At 40.8% G+C, this 22,876-nt stretch overlaps 1 protein-coding gene across 4 annotated transcripts in view; it reads right to left on the bottom strand.

Moving 5' to 3' along the window:
* The window catches only part of LOC141803859 (uncharacterized), a 149,025-nt gene that overhangs the window by 59,160 nt on the left and 66,989 nt on the right, over window positions 1-22,876 (bottom strand). For all 4 annotated transcript variants that reach the window (XM_074687891.1, XM_074687890.1, XM_074687892.1 and 1 more), the window contains exon 6: window positions 21,398-22,636. In XM_074687891.1, the coding sequence (XP_074543992.1) occupies window positions 21,398-22,636 (1,239 nt within the window). The remainder of the gene's footprint in view (window positions 1-21,397; window positions 22,637-22,876) is intronic.

The raw sequence follows: 22,876 nt of genomic DNA, 5'->3' as shown, positions 1-22,876 counted from the left end.
GTATTTAGAGTATTTCTGAATCTGTGGCTCTGTGAGAGATTTCCACTCTGTAGTTGTCGGTGTCGACCTGAAGTGGTGAAACGAGTGAAAACAGGAGGAGCAGTAAAAGGTCATGGGTAGCTGAGGCGCTCTATTAAGGGTAGAGAGCGACAGCTGGCCTCATGCGCCGTTCTGACAGAAACTTAAACTGCTGATGAAGTCAATGCGACGCAAGCAAGATGGACACAAGCAGTAACTTCTGAAACGGGGTGGAAGTATTAAAAACTGCAATTCTGTGAGAGTCCACTTGAAGGTGGCTGCAGAAACACCAGAAAACTACAAGACAGGTGATATTTGCAGCTTTACAAAACACGTTTACGACCTGACCATCCAGACATTACACTAATAGGACCATTAGCCCTAACCTACTATGGAATGACTCATTTAGCTTTAGCATTAGCTGCATGCACAACTGCTAAAAAACTAACTCACAGTACCATAAAAGAAAGGCAGGGGCAGAACAATACACTTCCGAGGAACTTCCCGGAAAACCCTTGTCCAACAAATTCAAATTACACACTGGTATTAGGAATGGGTACCTTTCACATTCGAAACGATACAGATTCTTGGTACCTGGCAATTGGTATCGGTACTCAACGGTACCAATTTTTGGTACTTTTTTGTGTTTATTTGGTGAAAAATATCACTTTGTTCAATAATAAAGTATAGTTTTTTGTTTTTTTTTAACATATTCTTCAATATATAACCTTGCAATGCTGTGTTCATGTCCAGCATGGAAAATAAACTACTCTCCCAGTCCCTCACAGTCACAAGGATGCGTTTAGGTACCTAAACATGATACCTTTTGATTTTACATGAATCGGTACCCGGTACTTTTGACAGAATTCGGTCGGTACCTGTAAAAGTACCTAATTCGATACCCATCCCTAACTGGTATGCTCCATCAATAGCAATAAAGATGAATTTAAAATACAGTTTTTGGCTTACAGATTCAATTTAAATTGTGGTTCTCAGATATTTCAAGTTTTTGTGCTTTTGAGTTCACTTTTTTTTTTTTTTTATCACCAGGCCATGTGGGAAAAAAGGTTGAAAAATAATGATTAAGATGTCTACAGACTACATCAGAAGACATATTTTTCCCAAAACATACACATCACCTGAGTCAGACAAATACATTTCGCCCTCTGCTGGGGGCAGTAACTTCTCTTTCAACACAGCTTATAAACAAAGACTAAATGAAGGATTTGCAATTCTAACAAAATTTCGGTTTTTGAACAAAAAGAATCCTTGTGCTGAATCAATTTTTTCTCCCACCCCTAATGTACAGTAATCTGGCAGTCATCATCTGTAACAGTGGGGTCTACCACAATAATTTTTAAAGCTCTATTGGGGCATTAACCTGGCTTGTGAAAACAACTAATCACTTTTTTTGTGTGTTCTTTTTTTTTTTTTTTTACTATTTATTTATTTAATTATTTATCTATTTTTATTTATTTATTTATTTATTTATTTATTTATTTTTTGGGGGGGGGGATTCCAGGGTTATTTTCGTTTTTATTTTCACCATTAGTACAAAAGGTCCATTTCCATTGCAGATATAGGAGTGTACATACAGTTTCTGGTTCAAAAGGGGTCTACATCTAAATTTCCTACTTTTCTTTCAGCACAAACTGTACAGGAGGTGATTTCTTAAATTAACCATTTTTATCCATTTATCCTTTTATCTATAAAGGGGCATAATTTTCTTAGAGACCCATCAAAAGCCCAGGGCTTGATTTTGACCCAAGACCTGCAACTTCTCTACCATATTTTATGATTTGTTTTGGTTTTCATAAATGAAGCTGGAAGTCTTTTCCTTTCAGGCATAACTCTAACCCCAATAACAGTATCCCCAGATAGACTATTCATGAGCACAACAGCAACCATAATTATTTACCAACTATTTTTCTCACATTTTATCTTTATCAGATCAATGTCTGTGATCTATTGGTGAGCAGTCACCATAAGTATATGTAGTAATGGACTTGCTCTGTAGTCTTTCTGACCATTCAACCTACTTTACACTGCTAGCCACGTTCACTTATTGCGTAACAAGAAGAAGAACCCCCAAACTTTCGAGTGGCAGATGACCAACTACCACTGAGCCAAAGGTGATCTGAAAGACACAGTAAGACATCTTCCAGCACATCCGTCCTGCAGTTACTGAGGTCAACATCATAGCATTACATGATGACGTGATGAATGATAACAGGAGGGATCCCAATGCACCAAATGTTGTCCTTACAGGACAGGCGCTGTGTCCACACATGGCTGTGCGACGCTGTCTCACAGTCACAGACGGCACAGAAGCAGCGGTGGCGACAATGATGTCATTTCCACTAATGACAACACCTGTAGTGTCCTCATCCCCTCCTCCAAAGAGGCACAAGGGAAGCTGTGAGACCAATTCCTTGCTTCCTGTTGCTCCTGCTGAAGCTCCAGGTGTGAAGCTGGAGGAAGCTGGGCAGGTTACCCCAAAAATGGCAATCTGAGAATTGCTCTATGTCTTGTTATAGGAGGAGTTGTGTTAAAATCCATCGTTTTAACTGTTAGCAAGGAGAAAAAAGAAATAAGAAAAAGTCTAAATACAACAGTTATGGATCAGTCACATCAAATGTTTCCAGTTCAGGGGTTGAAAAGCCTCAATGTGAGTAACACTAGTAAATTCATATCAAGGAAGCTGTCAGTGAGCCATCTGAAGGTCACGAACCTGCCTTCAAAACATCATTTTTGACAAATGTTGCCAAAATATGACATCTGAACTGCAGTTTTTCTCCCTGCACATGACAGATGATTGTCTCCCAGTGGCCCCACTTCACCCCTGGCTCACTGGGGGCCTGAGCCAAAATAACAAGAGCGGTCTGTCAGGCATGACTGGAAATGAATGAGTATTATTACATAATCCTCCATTTACAATCTGTCTGCAGGACCCTCCGAGGGAGGAGCAGCCGGAGAGCAGCAGAGGAAGACATTGGACCATTGTTCACTTATCAATAGACTTCAAAACAGCCAGCATTTCCTCCTCCTGCTGCTTCTGTATTAGTCTGACTCAAGCTTAGAGGTGACTCTGAAAACAACGACAGCTCTGCAGGATAAATGAGCAGCTCTGGCAGCTAAGGTTGTAGCATTTCATAAACAAGAACAATCTGAGACTGAGGAAACTAAGAGCTCATTCTCAAACTTTAATCATGGGGTGATTATGAAACAAACTAGATATAAAAAATGATTACGCTGATGGGGATCTGAGATTTGTTTGGATGGGGTCTTTACTGAGCTGTCATGTCAGAGAGCCTGTGGCAGTGACCTTTAGCAGATGATACGCCTGCTGATGTCACTTTCACACAGGCTGGATCCAGGGATGTCAGTTTTTGATTTTTTTAATCCCCTTCTGTCAAAATGTCTGCTCAGTTTAACGTCATCTTCCTGATAATGTCTCAATAGATCCGACCTGTGGATAACAGCACAGTGGTTTGTTGCCTTGTATTTGGTCAGTTAAATGATGGAGGAGTAGTCTAATAGTTTCCACACCAATCACATTTTTAGTTGGTGGAGCCAATTTCATTGTACCTGTTGCAATGACAAATAAAGTTCTATTCTATTCTGATGTTTCTGCTGTAAATTTGAATAAAATACCTAGTTTTAATATTTATTTGATGAATCCAAACACAGAGCAACAGGAGGAGCAGCAGATCCTGCATGAACACTAAATGATGGACTGGGAGGCAGACAGACAGGAAAACAGGGAGACTGGTTTCTTGTTGACTTTTGTCGAGTGCATCTTTTGATATACTTTTACCCGTCGAGAACTAGGGGACAGTACGGTCTGACATTTGAAAGATGTGTGTGCAACCAAAGGATGATACTTCTGAAGTTCCAACTAACTTGATTTCAATGTTTGATTTGGTGAAGAGTGAACATCCTAAATAAAGAAACAACTTGTGCAGAGCTCACAACAAAGAAAGAGGAGGCTTAGAGCACTGTGTGAAATACTGAGGGGGTCTGAGAGGGACTGAAAATCTGTTTTGGAAACCAGAATGTAACAAAATCTTGAATTTAAATATTTATTTATTTTAAATAAGTAAGTAAAAAATGTAAATGCAAAAAGGTGCTGAGTCAGTAATGTAAAAAGTCTTTGCCTAAATTGTAACAACTTTCTTTATTTTTGAAACACAACAGTACATTATGTAACAACTTACATTTTTTGGTCAGTCATTTCTAGACCCCGACCGATATGGGATTTTTGGGGCCGATGTCGATACCGATATTAAGGGCAAAAAGAAGCCGATATCTGATATATAGGCCACTATTCGATATATCGGCTGATATCCAATATATCAGCTGACATATGTAATAAATTCATTGATATACACAGGATAAATACTGTTTATGAACACAAATTATGACTAGCTATTGAAAAGTTCCATCTTCCATTTAATGCATGGGGCTGAACTAGATTTTAAGTCACAATGTAGCTGCTTTCAAAACATGCAATAAATACAATTACAAAAAAATACATTGAAACATATTCAAAAATTATTTCAACCAAAACAATAAGTTGTGAATTTATAAGCCCAGGTTAATCCTGCATGGCATTATGAAGTGAGACGCCGTGTAGTAGCCTTATATTAATTAACACACAGGAGCAGTAGTGACAGAATCTCTGCGGAGCAAAATTTTTTATAATCGGCTACATTTTGGCCGATGTTGATTAATCGGTGACAGGCTATAACCGGCCGGGCCGATTAATCGGTCGGGCTCTAGTCATTTCATTTTGGTTCAAATTACACTGTATTTTATTGCATTCTGCAACATTTTGGGCTCCCATAAAGCCGAACATTGTGAGTTATCAGGATGCTCTAAAGATGTTGAAATGACCGGAGGCAGAGAAAAAGTGAACCAGTTCGGCTTTTATAAACCACTGGCCATCAGTCTAACAAAGAGCATACCCGAGTCCAGACTCGCGCAGACACTTGAGACCCTTGATAGGCTTTTGAGCCAGGAGCGCAGGATGCACTGATTTTGTATGACACACGCCGTGTTGTGTACAGGGCACGCAACATGAAAGACTACACAAAGATAGCCTGTCTTCACTTCTGTTTGTGGATTTCAACAGACCTCCTGTGGACTTATTTGATTTGGTGCCATTTGAGAAACCTAAGGTCAAAGCAGGGCATTGTCTCTCCTCTTCTTAGGGACCAGGACGGTAACAAAAAGAATCTAAGCCAAGACCTCTGTGGTCTGTTTGCTTAAGGTAAAAAAAATATCTATCAAACCCAGACTTAATTGACTGACAAACAGACCTGCTGTGCTTCATGTAGAAATAATTATTTCACCAAACGTCAGTTGGTTGGGTTCATATGTGTGTGTCCTGTTTGGTTTCAGAGCAGGGTTGATCGGTGGTCCTGTAACTGTGTGCAGCTTGGTGGTCTTGTATGCTGCATGCTGTGAAAGACTTCAGCCTGTTATTGGGGCACTAGTTGGTCACCCCCCCGATTGCGTCCTGGTAATTAGCACTCTGGCTAAGAGTGTTGCTGTTCCTCTCTCCTTAAAACTCTTGTTTCAAAACTGAGCAAAGCGTACAGTCAGCTGCTCTTAACGCTGCTCTTCCTGCTTCCCCTGCAAACCGCTTTGCCATCCAACCCCACCCCTGTTAATACTTTCATGCTGTGTCTGATTTTTTCAGTATGTCACTGATGCTTGATAGGCGTAGACCGATTATCAATCAGGCCGATCATGAACGCCGATATTTGGCCTTTTGAGGCATTTCAGCATCTGCCTTCTTTTTTTTAAAGGTCCAATGTTCTGCTCCTTTTCTGCAGTTTAATCTGGATCATTGATGTCCTCATCAGATGGTAGTAACATGATTGATCCAAAAAGCCAATAAATCAAGCACAGCAGCATTGTTTCCAGGCTCTCATAGCCCCTCTGTTCAGAACGCTCTGATTTAGTGGGCGTGACCTTCATATGTAAATGAGTCACAGCTGATACCGCCCCGCTCTTTCACATCACAGAGAGCGAACAGCTAAGCTTCTTTACCGTAACATTACAGGCTAAAACAACAGGCTAACTGCAGCTAAAGTTAGCATCCTGAAGCTAACACAGAGACAGGGGGGACACTGAGGAAAAGCTCTTACATCTGCTCCACAGCACACAGCATTTAAGATATTTACATTTCCAGGGTCAGAGGTTTGTTGGCAGATGGTTGGTAATATGCCTGGATTCAGGACCAGTCTATTCTCTAGTCCTCTGTTGTACTGTCCAAAGTTGGAAAAGCAGTCAGCAGTGAAGTGACTTGCACACACATGCAGTTTTACTGAGTGTAGCTGAAACATTTCCCTCATAAATGAACTCTAGACACTTAGTCTTGTCTTCTTCTGAGATGGGAAGCTTGAGCATGGAACTATGTGGCTGTTTACAGCCAAAAACAAAGCAGTGATGGCTGCTGGAGCAGCAGCGGGGAGAGGAGTGGGTGGGGAGGGAGTTCGGGGTATCTGCTCAGGTGGACCAATCAGGTCAGACTTGCTCCTGATTGGTCAAAAAAGGGAATCGCTGACGTCAGCAAATCCCCAAAATCCAAACAGCTCGTTTTAGGTCAGGATTTTACGTTCAGAAGCACTACTAAGTACAGGTTTTGTTATTAAACAACACATTTTGTGGTCTGGGAGGAAAGCCAAAGACCCACAAATTTCACTAAAAGACTTAAAGTGATTTTTGAATAATATGGGACCTTTAAATCTGAGGTCCTACAGGAAATCCACTTAAAACTGTGTTATTTTGGCTCTGATGCAGCTCTTAAAATTATACGAAAAGATTTCAACTGCAGGAGCTACTTGTTGGTGCTTCTCTGCACAGTTTCTCCTTCTCTACACTGTGGAATCCCTAAATGGGCAAAACATTTAAAATCAAAGTCATGTGAAAATTAAACAGAAAATTAATGCAACTACATTGCATGCCTATGGGCAGCACAGACTCAATTCAGTTCAGTTTTAGCTATTTTTTATTTATTTATTTAACCTTATTAAACATGCTGCTAAGCCTAGGAGCTGTTTAATAAACATAGTCATTTGAACTAAGTTAAGTGCTGGAGTTTGTATTGTTCAAAATTTTGACCCCAATATTTTTTACTTTGACTGCAAATAAATATTGGCTCCAAGTATTGGTTATCATCCCATTTGACTACTACTAGTCTGCATTAGCTCTAAAAAACGCCATATCTGTTTATCTCTAACTCTGTACTTCTGTGGTCTTTGCTACTGTTCTTCCAGCTTTAAATGTAGACAGAGAAAGGGGAGGTGTGCTCCGACCTCATGATTTGGTTTTCCAGGTGGTCATGTGGTAGGGCAGGGAGCTCCAAGAACAGAACCACATGGACAAATACAACAAAAAGCATGTGAATACTTAATTCTTTTGATGAAGAAGTAATACAGAGAGTTTCAATCTTTTGTTTAGTCACATTTATCTGATCGATAACCTTGTTTTATGTTTGCTTTGGATGGGTTAAGTACTGTTTTTTTATGTGCTGCTGTAAAGCCAAGACTCTTAGTCTACATTTTAATGCTTGAGCAATTAAACAAATTTATTAGCTGAAACTACTGACATGTCCCTTTGTCCCCAAGGTGCAGTGAATGGGGAGACATTGGATCGCTCAGGGCCCAACAAAAGTTCAAAATGGGATCACAGTGACCAGGCTGGGACGTTTAATGGTCACAGAATTGATGTATGTGTTGAGGCTAAATGGAAACATCTCTCAGACTGAAACTTTAGTTTCCGCCGAGAAACATCAAACTAAATCTTTTTTTTTCATAAGCTGGGTCTGAGGACTACATTTACATCTTTATCTCTGCAGAGCAAAGATCCCAGGGGTCAACGTGAGCTCTCCTGCTGAAGGTCACAGGTCGATGAACATCAGGGATGAGAGAGAGAGAATCTACAGCTGCTCGCCCACGGCGCCAAGCAGGGAGAGCGAAGCAGAGCGGCGGGGAGATGGCGGAGGGTTGGAGGGACGAGGATCTTGTCAGAGCGTTTCTATTTTTACACTTCGACCTCACTGACTGTCACACCCATCCCACCCCTTCTCTTCCCCCTCCATCCCTCACGAGCTGAGTCTCTTTGTTTCCACGGCAACCGCCTCCCATGTCTCCCTGACAACGCCCCCCACCCCACACCCTCGCTCCTCCCCCTCACACTCGCCAATGCAGTGATTATTATGGTGCCGCAGCGACACAGGGAGTCTGGGCAGGAGAGGGGAAGACGTGACGTGGATGCAGGAGACAGAAAGGGCAAAGAGAGGGAGGAAGGAAGGAGGTAAGGAAGAAAGGAAGGAAGGAGAGGGGGGAAAGTGGGCTGGAGACAGGTGGATGGAAGAGGATACAGAGACAGGGAGCGGGGAAGGCGGAGAGAGGGAAACAGAAGAGTCTGGAAATAGATAAAGACGAGATGATGAAAGGCAACAGATGAAGACGAAGGAAGAAGGAAGAAGGAAGAGAAAAGGAGAAAAAGAGTTTAAATGAAGTAAACACAGAGAGGAAAAAAAGAGTCAACCTGTAGAAAGACTGGCACTAGAGATAAAAATAGAGACTGGGGTGAAAAGAGCAAGAAAAAGGAGGACAAGGAGGAAGAAATCATTTCCACAGCCTCCCTGTTAGCCCACTTCTTTTAATCTGTTCCATCAGTGTCTCAGAAATAAGTTCATAGAGCCAAAAAGACCTCACTTAGAGTTTAAAACACAATCTAAGAATCAGATCACTGAAATCCAATGTGTCGTAAGTCAAGAAAACATCAATCATCAAACACTTCTAATGTAAAGAGCATATTGACAACTTCTCTGGCAGCTTCTACGTCTCACTTCATGTTACGGCTGTATGAGTCAGAACTGGCAAGAAGGGAGGTGAACTTTTAGTTTTCCTGGTAACAGCAGATGGAGCATAAAATAAAGAAACAAAAATATGCAGAAATGACAGAGCAGCATCGTCTGTCATGTAAAAGGACAGGATGAAGAAGAGAGTGAAGGGAAACAAAAAGAGGAGTGATGTCAGCCTTCAGCTCCGTCATTAAAGTGTCTTAAATGAGCTCCTGCAGTTTGCAGAGCTCGTGTTAGCTTCACTCATTAGGATCATTCTGCCTCGATGGAGAAGACAATTTCATTAGCTCGGCATGCTCTGGCACTGATGGATGATCCTAACACCTATTATTATCCCAGTTGCCATGATTGCACCTTAAAGGTACAAGTCCCTGAAAGCAAAAATGGTTTATTCAGCCTCACACAAACGTCTGGATGGATGGAAATCTGAAGCTCACTGTAAGACACTGACAAGCTGGCAATTCATAACAGAAGACACAGTCAAAGTTGAGCTCAGGAACAAGCCTCAATGAATGAAAGTGAATGACAGCTCTGAGACTTGAACAAAGTTACTGCCTCATTGTTTCCTTTCAAACTAATTTAGTAAAATTGTATGGCGCTATTTTTCTTACCCTATTTAAACAGTCAAGAGGGGGTAGTTGTGCTTTTTTTAGTCTTTATTTTGACCCTCTGTTGCCCCTGTATTGGCCTTCCATGATTCACAGCTAAAAAAAAATCTCTATTTTTCTCTCACTGGTGTTTCAGAGAACCCTTGTTTCAGCTGCTGTCAATTGCTTTGTTTTAGCTGCTGTCTCTTTAAGGCTCCCCGCTCCACAAACCCACTCCCCCCTGATTGGCCAGCCCTCTGGAGGCCTGTTGGGAGCAGAGCTTTGGGCAGACCTTGTTGTTTGAGGCTCACCCCTTGAATGTGTCTTGAACCAGTCAGGAGGATCTTATGTGATGACCTCATTAGGGCCTGACCTACTTCTCAGCTGGCTGATTGTAGCCCTTTTCAAAATAATCAATATCAGTCAGAGTTTTTCACACTAAACACCACTACATTTCTAATTTGTCATAAAACAGTAATCCTTTTCAGTTTAACTCTGTTTGTCACATGTCATGACGAGTGAAGGGTGCTCTGCTGTGTCATTCATGTGTTTTATTTACGTTGCACTGCTGAAGTTGTACTAACCTAGCTTATGTTCCTCCCCCTCTGTAAAACTGAACACACAAAGAAATATACATTTTCTAATGCATCCATCATGTCATACATCTCCTAATGTACCAAAAACCATAGAAACAACAACGAGCTAGCTTGATGTTAACGTACATGGGAAATTGCATTGACATGCTAGCAACTGGTAAATATCCATATTCCATTTTAAAAATGGACTTTCAACTTTCACAAAAGAAACGTATCACATTTAGTCTCTGTGAGCAACACTGGTGTCAAATGTCAAAATACAAACTAGCAAATGTTTTCTAAACAAGAAGACAGAAGAAAGTAGAAAGAAAGAAACTAGATGGCTGACCTTAGTAACATATAACAAACAGTACATCAATGCCATGTGTGATTTTTACTCATATTATTTATATATGTCCAAAAATATCCAGTTATATTGACCAATTTTATATTCATTTAATTATAAATTAAATAAAAAGTTGACACAGAAATATGGAATTATTGAAAAAGTGAATCTTTTTTAAAGTTATATAATTTACCAGTGGGTCTAATACCTTTTTGCATGTTTATATATATATATATATATATATATATATATATATATATATATATATATATGTTCATTTATTTTTTGAAGAATTAAGTCAAGTAAAACAAATTAAAGGACAAATTGTAAGACAGCACAATATTCTGCATTCATCTTTGTTGTTGTTAGTGCCAGGGGGACCAAAACAGCAGTCATTTTATTAACAATATTTTTTTGGAAATTAACCGGCCAGTTATTCAGTTATCAAAATGTTTTTCTGCCAAATACTGGAATGGACGTCTTCCTTTAAAAATTCCACATTGGTCGGGTTCGAGACCTCATCATTAAGATCTTGTAAAGATCTTGAACTATTTTTAGAATGGACCGTTAAGATCAGTTAATAGACTCAGGGATTTCTCATGTGAACATGTACAGGTTTGAAAATCTGCACATGCTGCATACGAACATCCAGCATTGTTACTTTATATACATGTTTGACATATGGGAAAGCAGAACACCCCTCTTTAACATACACGTATGGGCTCTTGTGGAACATTGTAGAGAAAAAAATCAAGATTTATCACAACAGGGTATATGCTAAAATCCTGAGGTTGATTTCAATACCTTTTTAAGACTTTTTCAAAAACCTTTAAAAAAGTTTTAAGACTTTATCGCAACTTACAGTTGTTGTTGGCATCCACTATTTAACAGTTGTAGTTTACATTTTTACAGAAATGATGTCAGCTAAGGAGGAATAAAGCTTGAAAGAACAAATGAAACTAAAGGCAGGTTTATCGACACTCCCACAACAAGATACAGGAGTTATTCAAGGCCAACTTGCTGACGAAAATGAGAAATTACTTAATCATTTTTAAAATTTAAGGCATGTGCCGGAGATTGTGTGATATGCTTTAATGTTGTATCTAATTTCTCTTCATGAAATTAGAAATGGAGTTAATTTTTAGCTGGTGTTTATACCACTCACAATCCTTATTATTGTATTTTATTGTAACTAGAGTCTTTATGTATTTTTCTTTTTTATTTTATTCTTTTTTATTTTGTATTTTTCTACTAACTCCATCAATTTCTGCTGTTACCACAACAATTTTCCAGTTTGGGATCAATAAAGTAACTCTATTCTTTTCTATTCTATTTTAGAACTTTATTGTCTGAATGTTTAACGTCCCAATCAGGGGACAGTTGCAAGAAGGAAAATAAATATTCATGGATATTTTGGGGTCAAAGCTTGAATACCTACGAAACTTAATACCTCATAAAACCACAATTAAGACTTTTTAATACTTTTTAAGGGCCTTAATTTTCCCAAAATTGATTTATCAACTTTTCATACTTTTTAAGACCCCGCGGACACCCTGCACAAGAAACTTCAATGAAACCTTCAGAAGCCTGGAGGCTTCCTGTTGTTAACCGCATGCACAACAAAGATCCTGAACAGCAGAGCACACACACCACAACACAACACAACACAACAGACAGAGATTTGTTTAAATTGAATTTGAGCTGGGTTTTGAGTAGTATCTTTGCTTGCCAGTTAGCACAGAGAGGGGGAAACACTCTTTTTGCATATTGAACCCACATTTAGAAGCCAAAGCTGTCATCATATCACTGCAGTTCAATTCAGTATGAGCAACTGTGGCACAAAGTTCAACAAGATTTCCAAAAAAGCAAGAACCTTTTCTTCGCAGGATCAGACCCTGAACCATTTTTGGTCAAAGCAAGAAAAATTTTCTGGCCACATAATTTGATCTCAGGTTAGAAAACAGGTCTGTAGTCTCTGTCTGTCTCTGCTGACTCCTGGCTTCAGCAGTTTGTGGTCAGAGCTGCAGTTCTCCCAGTGGACATCTGGTGGCATCATTGAGTAAGCTCAACAACCTCCCAGTGCTCTCCAACAGACACACACACTGCAGCAAACAGTGCAACACATATACTGCAACCTGATAATCCATCTGCAACCACAACACACGTGGGTCCCCGGAGCTTCTCAATTTATTGTTTTCACTGAGAGTCAAGATCACGAGCTCACTGTGAAGGACGAAACAGTTCATTACACTTCAGCCAAGAGAGCGTGTTTGTTAGGTTACACTGCGCTGTTTTTGACAAAATAGAAGTATCACACAGGGACACAATTTATCCAATTTATCTGGCTAAATAGTGACCATGTGACAGAGCCTTCACACACACACACACACACACACACACACACACACACACACACACACACACACACACACACACACACACACACACACAGCTCTGCACCACACACACACACAGCTCTGCACACTCACAGACACAAAGTTGGCAGGTCATTTCTTTTCCATTTTAAAGGGCACACACAGTAACAGTGAGAGTGTCCTTGCCTTATGTAAGGATGAAAATGCTCCGGCCATCAATAATTGATCTGATAGAAGATAGTGAGGTGTGAAGGCACAACACAGGTTTAAAAATAGAGGCATGAAAGATAAAAGCAGGAGGAAAAAACAGGCCCAGATAGAATGATAAAGCAGCAGAGCAGATGTTTACCACATCGTCAGCCAGACATCAGACCCTCAGAGGAAAGAAGAGCTGCTGCTTGGACAAAGTGAGCAATATCTGATCATATACATCTAATTCAGGGAAACAAACAAGTTTGGATCAATGCACATTTTAACGCTTTGTGCGTGTGTTTTTTTTTATAGAGATTTCACTTACAGACAATTTCATGGATCTAGATCTGGCATGGGCAAACTACGGCCCGGGGGCCACATGCGGCCCGTTAAACGTTTTAATTCGGCCCACTGAACTTGAAAAAATTAAATGAATAAACCTTGTTAATGTTTTATTTTCCCTGCAATTCTGATGTTTTCCCACTAGATGGCGCACTGTAGAGACATTGGCTTTGTTGAGGTGAAGCATAGGCCTATTCCTCCACATTTGCACTTTACACTCTGACCCATCAACCGTTTTGAAAAGATGAACGGACCAAAGAAAAAGAAAATGGATAAAACAAAACTCATTGAAACACATGGAAGTGTGCATATGCGCGCGGATAGGATGGAGTGGATCGACAGCGATCTGTTACTTATAAAAAAAAAAAGCTCAGGAACATGTCTGTATAAACCTTCAATGTGAGTTATTTGTTTAATTCTTATATAGAGTTGTTCACATTTATTATCAAAATATCACACAAACAATTTTGACACAATCTTTTATTATTACTATTTTTTTTTTTTTCATTTTTAAAACCAGGACAGAAAAAACGTGTTGTTCTGTAATTCCGTTTTTCCGTTTTGGTTTTAAAACAGAAAAACAAAAAAACAAGTCAGTTTTTTCGTTCTTTTTAATTTTGTTTTCAAACAGAATGACAAAAGAATGAACCATACACGGATTAAAAATCCCATTATATCATTCCTTTCTCTCATATTCTAATTTTAATTTCAAAACAAAATTAAAACAGCGAAAAATAGACCGTTATTTGTTTTCTGGTTTTTGATTCGAAAACGAAAAATTGAATAATAAGTCGTTATCCGTTTTCCGATTTTGGATTCTAAATCGGATATGGAATGAACGAATGATACCCTGATAGTTACCAAAGCACTCCATCCATCTGCTCCTGGTCCGGCCCCTTTGTCAAATGTTAGAACCCATTGTGGCCCACGAATCAAAAAGTTTGCCCACCCCTGATCTAGATGGCCAGATGAAAAGGACAACATGTCTAAACCGGAGAGCAGGAACAGGTCAGCTGCCTGTTCTGTGCTCAAAGGTTGATTAGAGAAACCCTATAACAATAACAAGATGATAAAGCATAAGAAAAGCTGAAACTTCATAAATAAAATCTAAAGCTTGCTTTGTAACACAGCCACATCTCTGTTTGGAAAACAACCCACCGCACTGTTGGCACTTGAGTTTACCCTCTTTCCAATACCCACAAGCCCTGCACAGCCATGCTTCAGCAGCACCAGATCTCAGCTCCGCTCATCGCTGGGGGAGGACCAGCTCCAGAGCAACATGTTCACTCCAGGACAAGTTAGTGCTAACTCAATAAGCAAAATAAACAGCCTGTCCTCTGCAGCAGGAGCAGACTTTCAACAAACAGAGAAGACACAGAGCTCAGAGAAGAGAGGGGACGCACAGGGTTTCTGTGAAGATCAGCTCTGTGTGTGATGGCAGGAACACACAAAGCTCTTAAGTGACAACAGGCCAACAATAATGATAATAATCCATGTTTTTCATCATGAGCAATTAAAAATCATAATAAGACAAATAAAGCTGTCTGGGCACATCATGGTAAAACAACTTGCAGGGGCGTATTTAGTGGTTTGGGGGCCCAAGGCAAACCCAGTCAATGGGGCCCTCCATGTCCTTGTAACTCATCTTCCTCAGAGCTAGACTGGCCTTCCCTGGGTCCACTGTCTCTTTCTGAGAATCAAGGCATGAGACAGTGCTTATCTTGTACATGGAAACTTAACGCAACTAAATGCATTTCCTCAAGTTCTGTACTTTAGTTTGATTTTAAAAAAAGTGAATACATAACTTAGTCCACTTTGTCCTGGATTTGAAATCTTTTATGGTCAATTGACAGCTTATTTGTCCCACAGTGGGGAATTTACAGAGTAACAGTAACAAACAAGAAAGTATGAAGTGAAAAACATTACAATAGGTAAATATTGAAAAAAATAATTTAATAAAGAAAAAATATGTAAATATCAAGCACAACATAAAACTGGAAAAAAATCTACTGAAAAAGGTGATATTTACAGTTACCATACTTTTTGGTACTATTATTTTAAAGTTAATGTATTTTTATTTGACCCCCTGTCCAGTGAGTTATGTATCCAAAAAAGAGATTTTGTACAATAATGTTTATCACCAACTCAAAAAGTTTGATTTTGAGAAAATGATCCTGTTTCCTGGGCTGGATAAAGTCCTTAAAATCCTGAAAGTCTCATATGTTTATCTCAGATCTCAGAGCCACATTGTTTTTATTTCTGACTTGGTTGAAAATAAGAGAAAAATGGGAAAAAAGTGTTTTTTACCACTTTCTTCCTGAATCAAATTTTCAGATGTGTTGTAACATGGAATGGCCCATTGAATAAGAAGGGAGGGGGAGTACCCAAAACCATCATTAAAGATTAAGCCTTTTGATGTCTTTTGAAGCATGTGAAGTAAGATTTAGAAAAGAGAAATGCTTTCAATTGAAGAGAACTTCATAAATGAGTTTTTAAGAGATGCTTTGGGGGCCCCTGGGAATCTTGGGGCCCCAGGCAACTGCCTGTGTTTGCCTAATTGTAGCTACGCCCCTGACAACTTGATACCACAGAGACATTCAAACAATTCCGCCCCAATCATTTTTTTTCCCTGACAGGATTGTGACAGAGAAAGTGAAAGAACAACATAACTTAATAAGACTGGAAGTGATCTGATTCTCACCTTCTCTTGTGCCTGATGTGTCACCTGTGCATTCACAGCAATGTATACATATGTATACAGACAAACATAAGGCAGGGTCCAACTTAAATGCTTGCCTGAATGTCTTGGGCAACTTCAAGAAGCAGACCATGAGCTTTTCTATTTATTAATTTTGTCATTTTCCTCAATGGTTTCTGTTAAAGCAGAGCCCCTGAGTGAGCAGATGCAGTGTGTCGCTGCCTCCATTGGCTGAGAATGTCTGCTGACATGCGGCCACCGCTACCTCTAGTGCTTGTGTTTTGTTGACCTCATTTTCCTCAGAGAATAGTTAGTGTCATTGGTTGTGAAAAGAGTATTTCTAAATTTGTATTATCTCTTCATTAATATTGTAAATATGGAATTCCTGGTGCACCTTTCACACTGTACTGATCTGTAAAAAGTTAAAATTTGTTTCAGTGCAGTTTACAGTTTTCTTAAGTAAGACATGTTGTTTATTTCTTTCCACAGTTGACAAGCAAGTAGATTAGGGAAGCACTTTCCTGATAGACAAGCTGGCAAAAACCTAAACACTGGACCCTGAAACGTGAAGCTGTCACTCCATTTTTTTTTGTTTGTTTGTTTTTACTTGTTTTAACACTGAGCCTCGCTGTATGTCATGTTCATTTGTAAAAACAAATGTGCCTTTTATTGCATCTCATTTTTTTTCTTTTATACTGTTTAAACTTTATTTTACTTGAATACACAGTTTAAGTCTTTTTTATGGCTGTTTGAAAAGTGATCTTGAGTGTCTCAAAAGGTATATAAAAATATTTTATTCTTCATTGTTATTAAATTAAATTCATTTCATACATTAGCAACCCAAAAGGTCTGAAGTTGAGTGTTTTACCTTCACTTGGTTTGTTTTAGCTTTATTCTGGTGAATTTAAGAAGTGATTATCTTTTCTTTTAATGGTTTTGCCAGATCAGTATTTGATGGAAAGATTGTGGATCCAGATGACTGAACCTGTCTTCAAATATTTAACAACTTCAGGATCTCTGACCATGTTTAAAGTAAAACAGGAAATGAGTCATTGAGTTCACATTCCTTCAATATGAATAAATCACTCATCCTCCTGTGGCTCCATGCTGCCATCTAGTGACATGTCACGGGAGGGAGGCCTTTTTCTCTGTGACTGCAGATTGTGATGCAAGCAACTCCTGAACCTTCCATTACCACAACCAGTCTTTGTGTGCTCACTGTGTACTTCTAAAATCAACCAATACAACTTTAAAATCAGCTTACTTCTTCCTCACACAGTCTGAAGGCCTTAGTGTGGCCCCTTATCAAAACACACGCATAAAACATGTTAAAAGGAAAATGTTTCTTACCTGTCGGTGAAGGTGAATGGTGTCGTAAAAAAAGAGAAAAGGGAAGGGGGAGGGACAAAGGAGATCATTTTTAGTCATGCTGTATCACATCAACTGTAGAAAGCACAACAATCCAACACTGACCAAACTTTTGTCTCAGCATTAAGACTTCTGGATACTTTACTGCCTAGGTTTTAAATTTCTGGAAGCTGCCGTACATTTTAAAGAACCATTATTAAAGGTTAAAGGTCTGTGTTAAAAGAAAAATGTGTTGGGATTTAAAGTTTGGGAATGTTGAGGGGAAAAGATGGTCATTTTAACGCATTTTGCCCCGGTGTCGAGTGTTAAGCTTGGTTCTGGTGTTAAGAAAGGACTGAGGGGAAGCAGGGCGAGAACTGTCAAATCAGCATCATTCAGCAGACTGTGGGCCGGAGCCTGAGACAAAGCACCTGGGACTGATTCTTATCACTGTCAGGGGGGCGAGGCAGTACACTGGGGTCTGACAGGCCAGAGGGCAGCTGGATCTGACTCTGGACTCTGTCCATCTTGTTCTCTGTTAGACTTAAGAGGGGGGGTCCATGAGGATAGTGAAGCTTTTTTGATTTTGACAGTTTTGCACACTCAATGGCTGGGAGCTTTGACAAAAAAAACCTATTGAAGGCAAAACCTAACACAAAAACTGATTTATGAAAATGAAAAGATGTGTGTCCTTTGTCACGAGCCTCTATTAACATGTACATTTTCTTTGGTATCTTGTTTATCTTTAAGTTTAAAGATGAGAGATTTGAGAATTTAGCCAACAGATAGTGTGAGTGTTTGGATACTTTGACAGTTTTCCTGTTCAGATTTGCCATTTACATTAAGAAACAACCAATTTCCTTTAAACAGAAAATTCACCTCATAACAACCAAAAAGTAAAACGCATGGGATTCTTATTTTGGGTTTGTTACTGCTCTTGCTCTTTTCCTATTTGCCTTCCTGAGACACACTTTTCATGTATCCAGAAATGGGACCAGTACTAGAGAGAACATTGGATTGTGAAGGGGACATCGCTGTTAACAACCTACACGTTTTGTGCTTCAGTGTCTTGCTGTAGGACACTTTGGCAACTGACTGCAGGAGCTGGGACCCTCCTAACCTTCCATGAGGCATCAACACTACAGCCAAGCCACAGAGTAAGTGATTCAACTAAGATGCAACAGTTTGGCTAATGTTAGCAGAGCTAGAGATGCTACCTGTCTTCTGTGCTTGTTTACCTCCTGGTGGTGGAGCAACACATGACCATCATTTCAGGTCTACAATTATACAAACTTTTATAACTACTTTGCTGACAAAACCATTGGTCCTGTTCACTACAGAGCCCTTTTTGGGACCAAAATATGCACTTAAGTGCCCTCTTTGGGCCATTACATGCACTATAGTGCCTTTTGGGAGCCATACCGTTAGCTGCAGTGCCCTCTTGGGAGCAAAAAAGTGCGCTAAAGCCGAAACATGCGCCAAAGTGCACTCATGAGGGCCATAACATGCACTTCAGGGACGTCTTGGGAGCCAAAATGCACTCTAAAGTGCTCTCCTTGGGGCAGAAATCCACTTAACTGCCCCCTTGACTGGTTAAAATAGATAAACTGCCCTCCTGGGTGGCAAAAACATGCACAGTTTGTGCCATTTTATTCTACTCGCCCCTGCTCTTCAAAAAGTCTGTGTACGCCACTGCACTGGTCTGAGTAGCCACAATGTTCAATTGCTGAGTCCAGTGAATTTCAACTACCCTTGCTCACACACTGGAAAAGTTTTTAGATCAACCGAAATCAGGAAGTGTCCAACAACCTAGTTTAAAGAGAAAGAACTTAAATTCAGAATTATTGTCTTCAAGAAGATGGCAATGTGCAGTGGTTCCAGACTCTCTGTTTGTATTATAAATCCTGTGTGTCATGTTTTTTAATAATAGTAATAATAATAATTGATTTTATTTATAATGCACTTAACATTTGTGGCCAAATCTCAAAGTGCAAAGTTTGTATATTTTTGTCTGGAAATGAATAATGTTGGTGGTGAAGTGAAAATCTCTGTGCTCCTAAAATGACAATTAAGTCTCTGAGATTATGATTTTTATAGACAGTCGGAGAAAACACAAGTCTGGATAAAGTTAAACCCTCAGGGCCTTAAAGGGACAGTTCAGTTTTTTTGAAGTGGGGTTGTATGAGCTCTATGTGACCACGAAGGACATTAGATACAGTAGAAAGTTGTCTCCTCTCCCTCGGTAAGACACAGACTGTAATCGCTGATGACAAGGAAATAGATGCTAACAGGGACATACTGTACCAGCTACATAAAATCATTTGTAAGTGCATCAAGTCTTTGGAAATATAAACATTTATCCGGACCTAACTAACTGGTCATGTATCCTTCCGCGCGGCGCTACTGCGCTCCGTCCCCCCTCCTCCTCTCAGCTGTAGGGAACGTAAACAAGCTATGCTTCAGGCGCCGGTTGTAGCCTCGTGTAAGTTTGATCAAGTATCGTGATTCTTTTGTTTGTACTCTAAGGATTGTGAGGTAGCGTAGGAAATTCAAAATGAGTGACTATGACAGTGACGATGAAGTTCCATTCACTTTGGAACCAAAAGGATACCTGTATGAACCGGAGTACACAGAAGAGGAGCTGCTATGGATGGTGACTGAAAGGAATACAGAGGAAACATCCATGGACACTAGACATCAAGATAGAGTCGGAAATCCTCAGTGGTGTAAATGTCTGAGCTGTGACTCAATGCCCATAGATGCTGAGTGTTACTGCTGTCACGAGTGGAACTTGGTTACAGACACTCTTCAGGATTTGTCTGAGGACACTGCTGGCTCTCAAGCCGTCTGTATATCTCATCACACAGATTTCCCTGCTCTTCTAAATTCTGGAGTGTCCTGTAACAGCAACAACAACAACAACAACAGTCGTGGCAGCAGTAACACTCAGCATCTTGATGTCCAGTGTCCGTGGATGTTTCCACTGTATTCCTTTCAGTCGCCAGCTGTAGCAGCTCTTCTTCTGTGTGCTCCGGTTCATACAGGTATCCTTTTGGTTCCAAAGTGAATGGAACTTCATTGTCGCTGTCACAGTCACTCATTTTGAATTTCCTACGCTGCCTCACAATCCTTAGAGTACAAACAAAAGAATTAAAAAAAAATCAAACTTACACGAGGCTAAATCCGGCGTCCGAAGCATAACTTGTTTACATTCCCTACAGCTGAAAGGAGGAGGGGGGATGGAGTGCACTATAAACATGATAAGATATTTGAAGGAGTTGGAAACCAGTTAAAATCTGTTACTGTGAAGCATCAGTCACCACTGCTACAGCTACAGACAGGAGTTATGATGTGTAATTTTCACTGTCCATACCAAATAAACCAAAGAAACCTGTAAATAAAATCAATCTTAACCATGTTTTGCATAATGTAAAACCATCTCTAACAGCTAGTCTTCTTGTCATCTTGTCATTTTAGCTTTCCCATTTCTTTAAAGACATAAACAAACAAGCTAAGCGATGCAAGGAACCAAGTTAGGTTTGCGTTCATACAGACAGAAAAGATAGAGGGAGGTTAGACAGTGACTGACAGTCAGACGAACAGGAGACAGAGTAGCAAGCAGCGTCATCAGCAGGTCAAGTCATTAAACTGTTATGATCATGGAAACAGGCACACAGAGGCAGGCAGAAGGAAACCAAACAACTCTTCACCTTACCCTTGCAGTTTTGTTAATAAAGGGCCTGACCAGCATGGTATTTTCCCGTTCTCTAATTTACTGACATGTCTCGTCTCAAGTCAAGAGCAGATTTTTGTTAAGCTTTGTAACAATATAATAAGAAAATCTGCATCATGTGTCGGGCCCAGCTTATTACAAATACATAGAGGATGGAGCACCGAGCAGGCCTGGTGCTCAACCAAAAGACAGAGAGCCATGCATACAGGAAGACAAACAGAAGCTACTTCCTGCTTCCTATCCCCCATTCATTTTGCTCAAATAAGCCCCATGTTATGAAATATCTTCCCGTAGTTCACCAACCTTCCATTGGGGGGAGCTTTGGCGACGAGGACTCCTGGTGCTCTGAGCGTGCAGGGAGAGAGGGAGGGGCTGCAGGGGTGACGGTAGGAGAGGGGGTGACTGTCACTGAGCTAGGGGGCGTTTCTACACTTTTTGGGGGCGTGTCCTTTGGTGGTTGGGGTGTGGCTTCATTCTTAAAGGGAGACGCTGAGGAACTTGGAGGCATGGTGGAGGTGGCCGGAGCAGCTGTGGTCATGATAGGTGTGACCAGAGAGGAGGTGAGTGATGCCGAGGGGACGAACGGTTTAGCATCAACGTTAAGAACTGACCCAGTTTTTGGAGGGGGTGTGTCTGCAGCAGCAAAGAGTGATGGGCTGGTGAACAAAGTGGAAGCAGGAGGTGTGCTCTTGGAAGGGCTAACAGCAGAAGTGATTAGTGAAGCAGGGCCTGAATCTGGGATGGTCTTAGCCAAAGGTGCAGTAACAAGGGAGGGGGTGTTGGTGACAGGGGTGGTGGTCTGTGAGTCAGGAGTGGAGCCTGGTGGAGTCTGCAGGACTGAATCCAGGAAAGAAAAGGTCTGGGACACTGGGCTGAGGTTATCCCCTGTCATTAATGCCAGACTACTGCTAACGTCTCCAGCCAAGCTCCTGGTGGCGGCGCTGGTCACTGCGGCCATGTTGGGTTCAGGTTTGCTGGTCAGGACTTTGTCTTCAGCTGCTTTCTGACCCTCTTTGGCCGACATGGGGAAATCATCTACACACATGGGCTCGTAGGAGCGGGGTGAGGAATCTGTTACGGGGCTAGCATAGGAGCGATTAGTGGCGTTTGGAGTTTTGGAGTCAGTTGGACCAAAGTCGGCAGCTGGAGCCAAATTAGGAGCCACAGAGGCCAGGGTTGGAGAAAGTGGCTGCTGAGGGGCCCCCCACTCTTCTGGGAGTCTTGCTCGACTTTTGGTCTTCTTGCCTTTCACTCTCCCCCCTCCTCCACTCTCCCTGATCTCCCACTCCCAGTTCTCATCCTCATCCTCGTCCTGGTCCTGTCGACCCTTGTCCTGTGCTCCGCGTTTATCTGACGGGTCGAAACTATTCTCCTGGTTGTCCAAGAAGTCGTAGGCCTCGTTCTGGGTCTTCCTCTTCTTCTTCTTCCGTCTCTGCTGCTGCTTGCCGTTCTCTCCCCCCAGCCCCACTCTCTCAGGGCTGAGAGGCTCCGAGGTGGAGGAACTGCTGTCGTCCATTGAGCCGCTGGGAGAAAGGACGGGAGCTGCCGAGGGGGGAAGGGCTTTATAAGAGGAGGAACCAATCACATACTGAGAGTCACCTGCCAAAAAGCCATCAGATTCAGGTTACCATACGTGCTTCTTTTACTCAATGCCTCAATTATCACTGCTCCCTCAGAGTACATGAGTCTAAAGATACCAAAGAAGTGTTTCTCTATTTTTTTTTTTTTTTAGGAAAGGGGCCTACAGGGATCAGGATAACCCATCAGATTATGTTTTGGATT

Source organism: Halichoeres trimaculatus, unplaced genomic scaffold (genome assembly GCF_033239565.1).
Source record: "Halichoeres trimaculatus isolate MK-OKI-2021-1 unplaced genomic scaffold, fHalTri1.1 fHalTri1_scaffold_15, whole genome shotgun sequence".
NCBI classification, from domain to species: domain Eukaryota; kingdom Metazoa; phylum Chordata; class Actinopteri; order Labriformes; family Labridae; genus Halichoeres; species Halichoeres trimaculatus.
Note: the sequence above shows the minus strand (reverse complement) of the source record. Positions and strands in the feature narration are given on the sequence as shown.